Source organism: Leucopleurus acutus (assembly GCF_964270905.1).
Source record: "Leucopleurus acutus genome assembly, chromosome: 20".
In the NCBI taxonomy this organism is placed as follows: Eukaryota; Metazoa; Chordata; class Mammalia; order Artiodactyla; family Delphinidae; genus Leucopleurus; species Leucopleurus acutus.
Window position 1 is genome coordinate 5928964 of NC_139162.1, and position 15383 is coordinate 5944346.

General features: G+C 41.9%; 1 protein-coding gene across 1 annotated transcript in view; it reads right to left on the reverse strand.

The window, feature by feature from the left end:
* The window catches only part of CDH13 (cadherin 13), a 1019214-nt gene that overhangs the window by 793122 nt on the left and 210709 nt on the right, over window positions 1–15383 (reverse strand). The window contains exon 2 of the mRNA XM_082862470.1: window positions 8940–9051. Coding sequence (XP_082718596.1) covers window positions 8940–9051 — 112 coding nt within the window. The remainder of the gene's footprint in view (window positions 1–8939; window positions 9052–15383) is intronic.

Sequence of the window (15383 nt, forward strand, 5' to 3'; positions counted from 1 at the left end):
CTCAACAAGTTGAAGAGTGAGGCCATATGGCAGCACGTAGAATTTGACAATCTTAATTAAGCAATCTGCTCACCAGCATCACCAGTGAGAAACCTGGCATGATGGCTGTCATCTGCTGCCACGTAAGAGACGTTTCCAACGTGTGTGTGTGCTAGGTTCTAAAAATTCTCTTGCACGGACCACAGCCTGCAGTCGTAGAATGTTAGTCCTGAAAAGGACCTTAGCAACAGAGTGAAAGACCCTCATGGTGGACTCTCTTGTTTTTGCCAGCCCAAATCTTCCTGGACACCTTGACGGGTTCAGGGGTAGGTACATGACCCAAGCTGGACCCAGAGAGTTAGCCATGGGGTGTTCACTGGGACACTTGGAAAAAGAGATGCTCTGGGTTGTTAACGCTGGAAGAATAAAAGGCTGGGACTTCTGGTGGCCATCCTGGAGGAAACACCTCTGAGAGTGAGGGGTACCAACACTATATAAAGCAGAGCTGAAGAATTAAGTGTGATACTGATGATATCATTAGAGCATCTAGATCCATGTGCTCCGAAAGCCAGCTCAAACCTTGAAATTTTCAGTCGTGTGAGCTGATAATTTTATATAGTTTTGCTAAAGCCAGTTGGAGTTGGGTTACTTTGGATTACAACCAAAAGAGCCCTAATATATCCTCATTACACAAATGGGGAAACAGAGGTCCAGAGAGGAAAAGGGTCACACAAGTCAGTGTTTGAGCTGGGAAAAACTCCAGGGATGCTGCATCTCTTTTAGAAAACTTGTCTTCTAGATGTCTTCCCCAGTCTAGACCCTTGGAGTTCTCTGGGGCTCTGCTCTTAGCCTTATTTCACATTCCGGTGCTTCTTAATCATGCTGCCTTCTCCCCTGCCCATGTCTCCTTTGATATGCCTCCCAACCATCCCCATCTCAGAACTTCTGAAAAGGCTCCATGCCAGCCTGAGCCTTCCCAGCTCTTCTCTCGTATCCGTGTCCTATTCTGAACTTCCAGAAAGCCAGCCACACTGTCTGATCGCATGGCTCCCCTTTTCGTATATTCCCCATATTGACAATTCAAAGCACTAAAGGTAGATTTCAAAGTCTCAGTCAGCACCAGCCGCCCCATGCCCTTCAATATCTTAGCACCATCCTCTGCTTCCTCTACCACCAATAACAACCACTGTCAATAACAGCAGTGGTATGATAAAAACAACATGTGTGTTTGGTCTTTTGTGGTGAATCATTCGACCCACACACCTGTCTCAGGAGCAAGGGTGACTTCATGGAGGTGAATGTACATGCCTATAAGGAACAGGCAGAATAAAGGAGGAAGTTGATCAGATGACAGGAAGACAGTAGAGACTGGAGAACCACAAGGAAGGCCTCAGCTACTGTTATTGCTACACTACTTCCAGCAGCTAATATTTTAGTGCTTACGATAGACCAGCCACTTTTCAGAGCCCTTTACATAGATGAACATTTAATCCTCAGAATAACCTATTGAGGTTGCTACCATTATGATTCTTTTTCCAAATGAGGAAACTGAGGCCCAGGGAGGTTAAACACCGCAACACAACTTGCCCAAGTTACTTAGCTGATACTGGGCTAACCTTGGATTTAGACTCAGGCAGCCTGCCTCTAGGATCTATACTCTAGAGGTCTAGTACTGCCAGAAGTTATGAATTTTTAAAAGTGAAATTCTCAGTGTTGACAACGAACTTCTTTCATTAAACACTTCAGACTCCTACACTGAGCAGCCAAACAGGACATATCTGGGGGACAAATTTAGTCCAAGAGCTGAGAGTGTGACTCCTCTGGCCTATTTATTTCTTTCATTCCACTGATAAGAAAACTTATGCCAAGAGAGCTCCGTTGCACCTACATTCCTCTTCTCCTAAGGCCCTCTCACCCTGTTACCTCTTATGTTTCCCAATCTTCAAAGTACAACTTAGGACCCAAGTCTAATGGAAGGATCTCTAAGCATTTTACCATATCCCTCCCTAATGGGTATATGCGTTCTTTTTATTCTGCAGTTATTTTATTATATCACTTTACCTTTATGAAATGAGGTAGTTAATATAATGCATTTATGAGTACCCTAGTTAATATTAATTGATTACTCAACTGTTACAGATACGTTGGTGGCGGAGTGGGAGGCAAACCTGTAAAAATATTACATTTCTATAGGACTCTGTTTAAATATAGGAAAAATCAATGTAAATAGGAGTCCACATTCTGATCCAAAGTATAATCACCTTCATAATGATGGAGTGAATTAAGTGACACCAGAGTGATTTTCCTTGGCATATCACAACAGTTTAAACCAAATATACCACTTGAAACTCCAACCTATTCAGATCTATGTAGACTGTAGTACAGGTCACATTAAATAATTACACTAATCAGTGAATCAATCTCCCAACCTGAGAGTTAATACAAGTTAGTAGTACAGAGGACAACGAGAAAATGGAAAGGAAATTATCTTTGTTTTTTATTTCTTAAATCCCTAAAACTGAAAACAAAAGCAAAAGAACTTAGGAAGTTCTCAAGGATAGGGAATATATACAGACAAAATCCCGAGTCAGCTTGAACTCAGGAAACAGGAATTTCTCCACCTGCCAGGTTGGAAAGTTCATCCATTTATTACCACCCAAATGAAATCTTTTCAGCAGGGTCAAAAGGGCCTTTGTTTTGACATTTAATTCACTAGCAATGTATTTCCTGCGTTAGGATGCAAAACACCTCTCACATTGCGTTTTCATTAATTGCCTTCATTTTTTAAGTTCCCTGTTTGATTTATAGTCAATTAAAAACACCCTCAAAAGCCATGACTCATGTATGTTAAGTACAAATATGATTTATGCAACATCATGGACTCCATGGATGACTTGGCTACTAACCAAGGTCGGTATCAAGGTGGCATGACCAAGAAGTGTCTTGGTGAAAGGAACTCATGGGGGAGGGCAGAAAGCAAGGAGTGCAGGGTCATGGACGATCTGGCACTGGATCCATCCAAGACAGGAAAAAGAGGTACTTTTTCTATATTTTTCTGTATTATAGAGGAAGAATGAACTTGTCTACGAACAGAAAAAACATAATGCAGTAGAAATTCTCTATTTCACCCAGGTTGACGAAAGTAGATGGGAAAATTAAGTGGCAAATTTCCTTGATAGGTCACGACCAACATCAACAACAGCTACAAGACACAGGACCAGAGAACTCTGGATAAGAGCCAGAGCACTGGAATCCCGGATTCAAATTTTGATGTCACCAACTATAAGCAATAAAACAATGGATGAAGTGCCTCACCTAGCCCAGCCTTAGTATCCTTACCTGTATAATGGGCACATGAGGGTATTTTTCCCCCCTAAGGCCTATTATGAGTTTCAAGGGGACTCTCCACACTTAGAGAGCACACAGTAAATATCGGCTATGAAGGCCACAGATGCCACATTCGTCAGCACTAGGGGTGCCTTTAAAAATTCCCAACATCTGCCTCTAATGTGTGCACACCTGTTACATTTTCTAGAAATTATCTTTCTTTCTGTCAGTATATGCATACAGCCCTTCATGAGGAAATCTCTTGAGTTATCCCTCCTCTCCAGGGAGATGAACATACTGAAACTTTAGAAGAATATCAGTAAAGTCAAGAGATTAAGTAACATCAACCTAATGCCTTAAATCAGTGATTTCCCACCAAAATGAAGTAAACAAAAACACTTGGTGCATTTTTTACAAAGTAAAATTTACTCAAATTAAAAGACTGCCTTCTCTTCTGTAGTTGGTCCTTACTCCTGTTTCGTTTGTTTTTTGATACTAATGACCTTTTAAAAGAAAAGTCTGGCCACAGTAAATGGAAGTATTCTCACTCTATCTCATTTATTAGCTTGCTTTTTTTCCCTTTTTTTCATATTCAGACGTAGAAAAATGTTTAAAAGACACTCTTATCAATCCAAGATTTTTAAAAAATTCTACTGGCCCATGAAGTTCAAATCCTAGAATCACTGATTCAGATTTTTTTTTAATCTCTTCAGATTTTAATGTCCATGATTTGTCTTCTAAAAAGTCAGGTTTAGATGGCCATTATAAGGATACCAAACCTATCTAAGACCTCTGAATAATAGTAATAATAACAACAACAATGGCAATAATAATAGCAATAATGATAGTAATAATAATAACAGCTTCCATTTATTCATAACTATGTTCTAAGCATTCTTCCATCAATTACTGCATCAACTCTAGAAGTAAAGACTGTAATTATCCTTCTTAGAGAGATGAGGTAATTCAAACTTACAAGATTCAGGTAACTCACTCTTGGCCACGTAGCTAACATGTGACTGTGTCATATGTTTGAACTCTAGTCAATGTGAGTTTTAAACTATATGACCTTAACCTCAATACTATAATCATCGGGAGGGTACAACTAGAGCCCATCCTTAGTAGAATCATCAAAAGGTCCCTCCCTGGGTGTTGCAAGAGGGGGCTGGGAAGAAGCTGATCTGCTCAGTGGGAAGCATCGCCTGACAAGAAAATCAGGATGTAGTCACAGGTCCATGACCTTGCTGTCCTGCTTGAATTACCAACTTCGTCCTTATCCCCGTGTAGGCCCAAGTTACTCAGAGACAGTTGCCTCCTCTGTGGTCCGGTTCTGTCTCTTTTGCGAGTCTCTTTTCGACTGGGGTCACTTTGCTTTGTTAGGATCTATGTAGAGATGGTGAACTTATGCCAATACTCGTGTTCCTCTACATTGCTCAGCTTCTTTTGCAGTTAGCCTGGCTATGTAACTAGGTCTGGCTAAGAGTGTAAGCAGAAATGATACATGTCCCTTTTGAGCTCAAGTGGTTAAACGTCTGTGGTGCCTTCCTCACCCTTTTTCTCACCCCCCTATTCTCCAGCTCGGTGACTTAAGAGTAACTCAAAGGCCCAAGGTGGCAGGACCAAGTTGGAAGTAGCTTGGGTCCTCGAGTTCCTGCGCGGAGGGCAGCTACTCAAAGGAGAGCTACCCAGGAAAGCAGGCAACCTGCAACCACATGACCTGAATGAGAAATCAACTCTTATAGAGTTAGGTCGCTGGGGTTGTTTCATAACAAGCCTATTTTGACTAATGAGGCTTCTTTATTAAAAGTGTAATTACACAGGTTGTATTTTAGGTGAACTCAGGTGCGGCAATTTCTCTCTGTGTATCTGTGTTTGTGTGTGTATAGTCCAAGAGGAGTGATCCAGGAAGGATGAACAAGGGGGATGAAAAGCACTGACCTGATAGTGGCTGGGTGGCCAATAAGATGTCCTTTCTGGACACTGGAAGTTGGAGACATCTCTCCTTATAGAGCCTGGAGGATCATGAGTATGGTTTCCCTTAGTGAACAAGATGACCACAGATCCCTCCTCAATGCCAGGAAGGTCTGTCTGAGCGGATATGGCAGGGCAGAATATTCTGTTCTATAATTTTTCAGGACACAAGATAGTCAGGGGCTTATCACTTGGTCTTTCTCCATATCAGATGGAGGGCTTGTCAGTTTTCCAGGCCAGATATTCTTCTGGAGCCTGGGTCAGCTGGGAGGCTGTACACAGGGTCACTATCCAAATATTGTGGTAACAAGATAGCGGCTACCAGAACTGCATGATTTTCAGGTTGCAGGAGAAGCAACCCCATCAACCAATTTAAGAGAATCCGGGGTGTTGGAAAGCCCTGGGGACCTCCTGCAACAAACCCCTCACAAATTCCTCCTGGAGTCCAAAGGCCTTGAGTGGATATCTCCTTTCTGAGTTTCTGCCTTCTAAACTGCCTTTCCCTTTCTTCTTGTACTTCTCATTGAAAATGACAATAAACACATCTCCCAGCTCACCTTTTAAGACTGAGATGAAGCCAGGAAACTTTTGTCCAAGTTATCTTGAGTTGGGGGTTTTGCATCATGCTGTGAAAGTTACAATGATAAAGCTCCCCTGGTTACATTAGAAGAAATAGTGGGATGCCATGTTTTGATCCTAGAAGCTTGTTGAAAATGGTCCTTTAAAGACGAAAGCAAGTCTAGTTAGTGGAAAGGAGAGTAGAATAAAGAGTTATTTGGATGTGAAGAAAATAAAAGGCTTTAGAACAACTGAGGGAAAGATGTGTCAGAGTTAACAGTGAATAAAATATTAGGGAAATAAAAGGAGTGGAGGTGACCATTAGTAACAGTTAAAGCAGAAAAAGATAAGTCATTGAGAATTGAGGGGAAAGATGAAAAAGGATAAAAGGAAATATTACCGTCTGAACAAAAAGAGCAGGAAGCCATGGATAGAATAAACATTCCCTGTAATGTGGCTAAAAGCTAACACAGAATTGGTTGAATATAAGTCTGGGGCAGGAGCAGATATACTATGTCTGTAAGGCAGAGACAACATTTTCAGACAAGTTTATAAAATGGTGAAAAGTGTAGACATAAATTGATTGATAATGCTGTACTTTACACTTTCTGCAAGGTAAAAATTCACAATAATTGGAAGCCAAATCGCCTAAATATTGCAAAGATAAAGGAAAAATGGAAGGTGTAACTGCCATAGGAGGAGTCCAAGGTAATGTTACTAACCTGGTTTCTTTTAGCCTCTGTTATTACCTAGATCGTCAGCTTATATTTACACATCACTGAACTATCCCTAACCATTTTCTGGATCTTGGTAGTGGCCTCAAATATCTAAGTATTTTTGAACATTCTGGTTCTGCTTGATTCTTTCCAGTTTTCATCCAGATGTTAGCCTTGTGACAATATGGCCTTCATTCTGAGAGGTCACACCACTCATTGGTTTCTTGGCTAATCACATTTTTCAGAGATAGAAATGTCTTGTGTTGGACCATAAAGAAATGCATGAAAGAAACTGAGAATGAGAGGGGAGGGAGGCAGGGAGACTTAAAATGTTAGTTGGTTAGGGGGACAAGTCCATTCAAAATTTTGTGCTTTTTATTTCCTCTTCCATGTGGAATAGAGGAAAATACATTGCTACTGCTTCTGGAAATCCAGATTTCCCAAACAGTATTCAATAGACATTCTCAAGTCTGTGAAAATTTTCTTCTTCATTTAGGCATGATTAACCTTATTCTCAGGGTTATACTCACGACAACCTATGTTCACTGCTTTGAGATGAACTGAAAAGTATCAAACCAAATCTGCTCTTTGTATTTTTTTCCCTAGTAATATACACGGACCCACAGTTTCACTGAGAAGGGGGCTAATCAGATTTTGCTGATCCAACAATTCACATACAAATTCACATATAAATTTTTAAATATCCTCCATCCCTATATCACTGACTTTTCCTGAACGTGCTATCATTGATAATCAACCTAGTTCCATTTAGCATTTACTAGCTTACACAGAATCAACAGCCATAACCCACTAAATTACTTAGGGGATTAAAAAAAAAAAACTACATAGACACACACAAAACTGTGATATTGGAATGTACAGGATGGTCTAGTTTAAATGAAAAAGGTCCCCCAAAGTATGATTGTTTCCAGCTTCTCAGAGGTGAATTAAAAGCTGTTTGGTGTCGTGAAGATTACAGAAGCCATCACATTTATGGGCCTGCTTTGCATACCAAGTCTATTAATAATTTCCATACTCAGGGTGGCTTCACATTTCCACACATGTTAATACAGATGCCATTTGGGAATTGCTTGGAGGAAAAGAGAAAAAAAGAGAAAAGGAGAAGAGAAGAGAGGAGATGATGCAGACGAGAGGAGATGAGAGCCAGAAAAATGGTACCTTAAACCAAGTTCCGTTTAAAATATAGTGACTCTGATAAATAGAAGAATCAAAAGACAAATGAGAGTTCGTGATGGCCTGACCCAGAAGTCACACTCAGGGATCAAATTAACATGAAATCACACACTGGAATTCACTTATTGTGCCAGTCCTGCACCTTGTCATTATAGACTCTAATTACTGAAATGATTTCATAGGCATAATTGCATCAAGATGTGCATGGGCTTCACCTTGGAGGACTCCCTTGATGCTCAACATTGTATCTTCATTACTGTGTTCCTTTCAACTCTTAAAATGTGCTCCAGCCTTCCAGAACAATCCAATCGAACAGGCTGAGTTTTCTTTTCCCCCTTTTCTTTAAACATGCCAGCCACATAGCACAGGAATGAAGGAATGTGGTCATCCTGAAAGGCAGACCTGGGACCATAAGGGCAAATGTACAGTTACCTCCCCTAAAGGGACCATAGAGCATCTGACCAAATTAAACCATTGTTTTCATATCCTTCTTTCCCAAATGTTAAAGAATGGTGCTCAAGAGCCTACAATTAAAGGCTTATTTGTCTACCATCAATTTTAAATTCATTGTGCTAAAACTAAGCTTATTATACCTTTAGCAATGCACTCCATGCCCTCATAAAGATAAAACAATATAACACTGGCATTAAAAACAGGAAGAGATTATAACCACAGATCTGAGCAGAGCATATTTTGAGGACATTAATTGGATTTGGGGGGATTTGAGTTTAGAATAGCCAGTAGAGGTTTCAAATCTTTCAGAAAACTATCTTATTAGTATTAAGAATAAGAGTTTAAATTCTTATGCCTAAAACTTCCCAGAAGCTAACATCCTGCTCTCACCATTATTTTGATCCGATGCTATGTATGAGATAGAACAGCAGTCCATAGGAAGGCAATGGTCTGTTCTCAGGATCTGCCCAGAGGAAATGGATTTCATACACTGGAGGCTTGGTGGTCCCCTTTCCTGGGAGCAGTCAGGAAATGCTTATCGGTGACAAAATACTAAAAAGAGACACACGCCACTCTATTCACCTCTAAGCTGACAAAGCCCTAATTCAAGACCTTCCACCCTGGGTCAAGCAGTGACATGAGAAAAATGATCAGAAAATAGTTTAGGGAATACCGTATCCTGAGTCACATTCTTAGACATCGGTGAATAGGCCAAAAGCGTCGTCAAGTGACATTGCTTACAGTTTAGAATCGCCTGGTCCTCGATGAATTCAGCTGGCTGATTGATATGGAACAATTTCTGCTGAAATCCAGGAGTGCAGTCCAAATCTTCTGCAGATGTTAGCTGCAGCACCTGAGAAAAATGAAGCCATCAATGTTTTAACAGCGGCTTATACGTTTGCCCTGCTAACTTTTACCAAATCTGTGACTTTTAGAAACGAGCTGAGGTTTTAATTTCATTTCCCAAATTAAGAGGTAAGTTGATACCTCTCCTGTGGCTGCCAACCATTCGTTTTGGCAATGAGATTTGGAAAACACGCAAATGGGAACAGCTGCTGCAGTGTCCATTAAGTTGTAGTTAAAGAAATAACTTCCTCAGATTTTTACACCTGCTAAGAATCTCACCATGCTTTCCACGTGTGAAATTTCATTACAGAAACTGTCAATTTCACATGATGCCTGAGCTAAAACCAACTTCACTTTCATAGATGCAAAGGAACACGGTCAACGACAAAGAGGAGGAAAATGGAACTATTCCATTGGAAGTTACTTCTAACAAGAATCCAGGGCCCCATAGACCTTCACAGTCCAAGATGGTGGTCACGAGCCACAGGTGACTACTCAGCTGGGCTGAAACTGTCAGTAGAAAAATACCTGTTGGATTTTGAAGACTATATACTGAAAAGAAAAATAAAGTAAAATATATAATTAATAATTTTTATAGGATTCCATGTTGAAATGCTACTTTACAGATTGGACTAAATAGATCCACTATTAAAATAAATTTACCCCTTTCTTTTGACTTTAGTGTGTTTGGCTACTAGGAAATGTAAATTTTACAATTGCTTCTGAAGGCTCAGCTTAGTCTTTGCAAATCCTTGGGGCACTTCATCCAGAAGTTAAAAATTTAGGTTATATGTTTTGGAACATAAAAGTTATGTTAAAATACTCTCGGACAAGGGGTAATGAAGTAAGGTAAGAAATAGTCATAGGCTTAGTAGGCAAAGATGATAAGCAGTGTGAAGGTAGAGATTACCTCTTTTTCCCCATCTTGTATACCAAGCGCCTGCCACATAGACTGGCACAGAGAAGACGCTCCATAATACTTACAATACAATGATTGCTAATAATTTTCAGCCTTCGCTATATGGCAAGCACTGTCCTAAGTTTGTTGTATGCATTATCTCCTTCAATCTCCACAACCGCGCTGTGATGTACTTAGCATGTTATAAGACACATTTTGCTGACCAGGGGCCTGACATTCTAGAGAGGCTAACAATCTTGCCCCGAATCACACAGTTAGGATGGGTGGAGTCAGGATCTGAATCCAGGTTTAAATGTTCTCTGATTTTGACAGAGCTCCGCCCACACCCTTCAGGCGAGAATTTGTATTTTTTTGTCTGGGAATTTCTCTGAAACCTGTGGGAGGCTGCTTTACCCGAGTATGGCACCAGCAGGCAGTGTTTGGAAATTCACACCCCCAAGACCATCACCATAACTGATGAAAACTGCTGTGTGAATACCCCAGCCCTCAGGTGAGATAACGCAGAGGCAAGTGTTCCGTCTCCCACTTGGACTTAAGCAACAGTTGTCCACGGTGGTATCTGGCTTGATAACTCACCGTCCATTAGCTGCTTTCTCTTCTTTGGCTCATTTACTCATCCCCTGTTGGTATTTTTCTGACATCACCCTCCAAATAAAACTATTTGCACTCAAATCTTTGACTCAGTGTCTGCTTATTGGGAAACTAAACTTTGATACCAGAATGCAAACTCTTTTTTTTTTAACTTTTTATTTTGTACTTGAGTCTAGCTGATTAATGTGATAGTTTCAGGTACACAGCAAAGTGACTCAGCCATACCAGAATGCAAACTGTTAACCACTGCACACAGGCTGTTGAAGAAAACTCATTATCATCCCCACCGGTGATCTCAAAGGAGTGTACAAAAGGTTGGAAGCTGTGGAACCAGGGCTTCTCTCTAAATATCAGCTCTCTGAAATGCACTGAACCCAAAGAACAAGAGCAAGAATCAATCTCCCAAGGTTCACCATGTGGCCGGCCTGAGAAACATCAGAGGAACTGAAATAGGAGAGTCATCACCCTGACAGACATCATCCTTCTAAAATCAAAGGGGGGAAGGATGCTATAGTCGCATATTTGAGCACTTCTGTGTGTAAAACTTTCCCTTGCCTTGACAGCAGGCTCTGAGTAGATCACGTCTAAGGCAATCATAACGCTGACATCCCGAGTGGTGCACACAGAACACGCAGATTCAGGACTCAGAATCATTTGCTGGCAATTATGCAAGCAGAAAATCTATAACTGGCCAACGTTAATTCAGTCAAACATCAAGTTGTCAAGGGTTGCCTCCAGGCACCTTATGCCTACAATTATACGTTAACCTTATAATCAGCTAATTCTTCCCTCAAATCCCAGACCAGTAAACCAGTCATTCCCGAGGAACTAAGGCAGACGACATTTCTCCAGGGATCCTGAGCTAAGAATCCAAGATTGACTGAGAGCACAGGGGAGTGGAATTCCTCGTGCTTATCTCTCTGTGGCTTACTCTCTGTTCTGGCCTCTTGGCAGGTTCTACTTAGGATTCCTCTGGAATCATCAAGGAAAAATAAACCGTTTCCAACTGCAGATGCTCAGGGAGGGTGAGGGTGGTGGGAGAACTCCCAGAGGCTCAAGGTTTTGGGTTTTTTTTTTTTTGCAAATTCTTGGGTCACTTTATCCACCAGGCAAAATTCAGGTTAAAGGCTTTGTAATATGAACACACAGCACTCTCCTGGGCAAGTGTGACTTAGCAAGGTAAGAACTAGTCAAATAATTCATTCACTCTCTCCTCCCTGTGTCCATTCATTCACTTATTCCCAAACATTTATTAAACTCCTGGGATTCAGTGAGCACTTTGCTAGGTGTTGTCCTGGAGCTTATGGAGAAGCCCTATAACACAGTCATTAAAAGCATGAATTCCAGAGCTGTTTGACTTCGTTCATTCTTGGCTCTGCCCTTTACTGACTGTGCTATTTGGCATTTTTTCCCCCAGCCACTCTGGTCTCAGTTTTCTCATGTAGAGAAATATGGAAAACAAGATGTGCATTGAGGGTGGCCATGTGGGTTCAATGGAATGATACATATAAAGCAATTAGAATAGTGCTGCACAGGATAAGCAGTCAGGAGTGTTAACTGTTATTATGGACTATAAAAGGTGAGAGGCATTAACAAATCATCATTTAATTAATTGATTAATTAAAATTTAACTTGAAAGGAAATCACGGCTCTCTTCAGGAGCATGTAAAAGCTGGGAGTCGGGAGTCGAACTTCATCTAGAGGAATCAAGGAAAGCAAACCCACTGAAGGGGCATTTCTGCTTTGATCTCAAAGATGGGTCAGAATTAGCTGGATAAATGGAGAGGAATACAGAGTGGTCTCTTTAACCAGTACACACTTTGCTTTCACGTGAATTTACGCCTCTCTGGATTTCATGCAGCAGATCTCTGAAACGACAAAACTGCGTTTAAAAAAGAATCCAGGGGCTTCCCTGGTGGCGCAGTGGTTGAGAGTCCGCCTGCCGATGCAGGGGTCACGGGTTCGTGCCCCGGTCCGCGAAGATCCCACATGCCGCGGAGCGGCTGGGCCCGTGAGCCATGGCCGCTGAGCCTGCGCGTCCGGAGCCTGTGCTCCGCAACGCGAGAGGCCACAACAGTGAGATACCTGCGTCCCAAAAAAAAAAAAAAACCAGACTAATTTACGGCTCCCCAAAAGCTGAATGTCTGGCTGAGCACTAGTGGTAGAGCGTTCGAGTTACTGCTATTACCCCTTGATTTTTGTAGCAGATTTCAAATAGTATTCAGCTATGAGCTTGCCGTGGCTTCAAATTCAATAGCACTGAGTTTGGTGGTGGGATATGCAGAGGCATCCCTCACTGGTCTAAGATGAGCACTCAGACAAGACTCCAGAATTAGGCAGCCCCTTCTCCAGTATCATCACATGTCACTCTTATAAATATGATACCTGGGGGCTTCCCGGGTGGTGCAGTGGTTGAGAGTCCGCCTGCCGATGCAGGGGACACGGGTTTGTGCCCCGGTCCGGGAAGATCCCACATACCGCGGAGCGGCTGGGCCCGTGAGCCATGGCCGCTGAGACTACACGTCCAGAGCCTGTGCTCCGCAACGGGAGAAGCCACAACAGTGAGAGGCCCATGTACCGCAAAAAAAAAAAAAAAAAAAAAAAAGATACCTGGACATGCTTTTCCCCAAACTCTCTTTAACATTTCCAGAATATATGCTATGAGCAACATTCCAAATGCATCTTTAATGCCATGGCAGTAATGGTCTTCCTACATGGTTCTTTTGTTCATTTATGCATTAGTTTGCACTTCATAAACAATCGGCAACCAATACACCTTTGAAAGCTCAGCAATGATCAAGTTTTATGATCACCAAAGGATTTCTATTATGTGAAAATTACAATCAGCCTGCTTATGAAGGCAGATTCACGTTCAGACAGACTGTAAGCACAGGACAGAGCCACAATGGTTCTGTATGAATCCCAGTTTACCAGCTGCCATTTACTAACTGTAACCCTCTGTATCTCAGTTTCCTCAGATAGAGTCTTATATGTTGTCATGAGGATTAAGTGAGTTAACTATTGTAAAGAGCTTTGCACGGTACTGGACACATAATAATTGCTCAATAAATGTTTGCTATTATTATTTTTACCATTATTATTTCTATGTATTATGTTTAAATCAATATACAGGATTCACTCATATTCCCAGGGTAGACATTGACAAATATCATCAAAATATTACTTTTGTTGCTACTAAAAAATTGTTCAATGGATAGACTATGCTCAGAAATATCAGCGGGAAACAGTAGGGATCTGAATCAGGTAAAAGATAAGGAGAGAATGTGCACCTTGGGGTCAGCTGCACAGTAAGCACATCAGGGCCTATTGTGGACTGACTTGAGCTGCTTTTGCAGGACACTGAGCCGCCTTTAAAATGGCAGCTCAGGGACTTCCCTGGTGGTCCAGCGGTTGAGATTCCACGCTCCCAGCGCAGGGGGCCCGGGTTTGATCCCTGGTCAGGGAACTGGATCCTGCATGCCACAGCTAAGGATCTCGCAGGCTGCAATAAAGACCCCACGTGCCGCAAGAAAGACCCCGTGTGCCGCAACAAAGATCCTGCGTGCCGCAACTAGGACCCAGCGCAGCCAAATAAATAAATCAATATTAAAAAAAAAAAAGAATAAAATGACAAATCAGGGCTCTGTCCTCTATGTACGAGCCCCTGCCCTAAGCTTACGTACGGATGGCAAATTCTGACAACACACTCTTCATACCTGCTTCTCTTCTTAGCTTCCATTTCCGTGCTGCTGTTCAGAGCCTTCTCTTTTAAAAAGAAAGTTTATGTTTATCCTCACAGATGCTGATTCAAGAGCATAGCCAACTTTGGAGTTTGCTTCCAGAAAAATGATTTTTTTCTGCCCCAGACTGCAGGTTGCCAACTGGCAGCATAAGGGATGGATCGGGCCAGCAGATGTGGTTGGTTCAGCCAGAGAAGTCTGTCATAAAAGTAAAATTATCATGTTCTATCGAGCACACCTCTCTGAGCTATCCTTGCCTGCACGACTCCCTACGTTACTGCTCCCCAGCACTCAACTTAGTTACACCCTAGTCTGGCCCTCTAGGCATATGAGTTTGCAACCCCTGCTTTAGACTTTGGAAATAAGCTTTTCAGGCAAAGAACTCTCCTTGTTATGAGTATCTAGTTACTTCTCATAATAGCACCCACAGCTATGTGCTCCTGGCTCTATTGCAGTAGTTTTGGTCATGTGACTAAGCACTGGCAACAAAAGGAGGGTGGAAGGAATTTCACCACTATTCCTGGCCCCTGAAGTGCCCTCTTTTACCCAGCTCGGAGAATAGAATAGAAGGACTTCCAAGGTGGTAGAGTCATCCAACAGAAGGATCCGAGAAATCAGTCACTGCTTAGAGGACAAGCACCTGGGAGAGATGCCCAGCAAGGAAACTCCACCTGCAGGCTGTGGTCCCTGAGATCTGGGGTTGTTTGTTACACTTGGCTGACTATGCACTAAACCTGGAAGGCATAAGGGCAGAGGGTTTTCTATATGACAGCATCACAGACTGTTCTAGAGGCCAGAGAGAAACAGAAGAACTGAAGAAAAGCTTAACACAAATGGCCATAAATAAAAACAGAGAAAGTTACTGCCACAAATAATTATATCAGCAGGCTGTGAACAAGCTCAGATCTCATCCTCTCTTAAGTCAGCTTCAAAATGGTGTTTTCCAAATGAACTCGCTAGTGTCTCCTGGCCCCTTGTTGTTTTCCTTTCATTGACTCACTCGCTTTTTGCTATTAGGGTAGATGGGCACTTACTTTACCCTTGCCACAAAACACCTCCGGTTTACTCTTGTCAAAGTCAGTCCAGTGG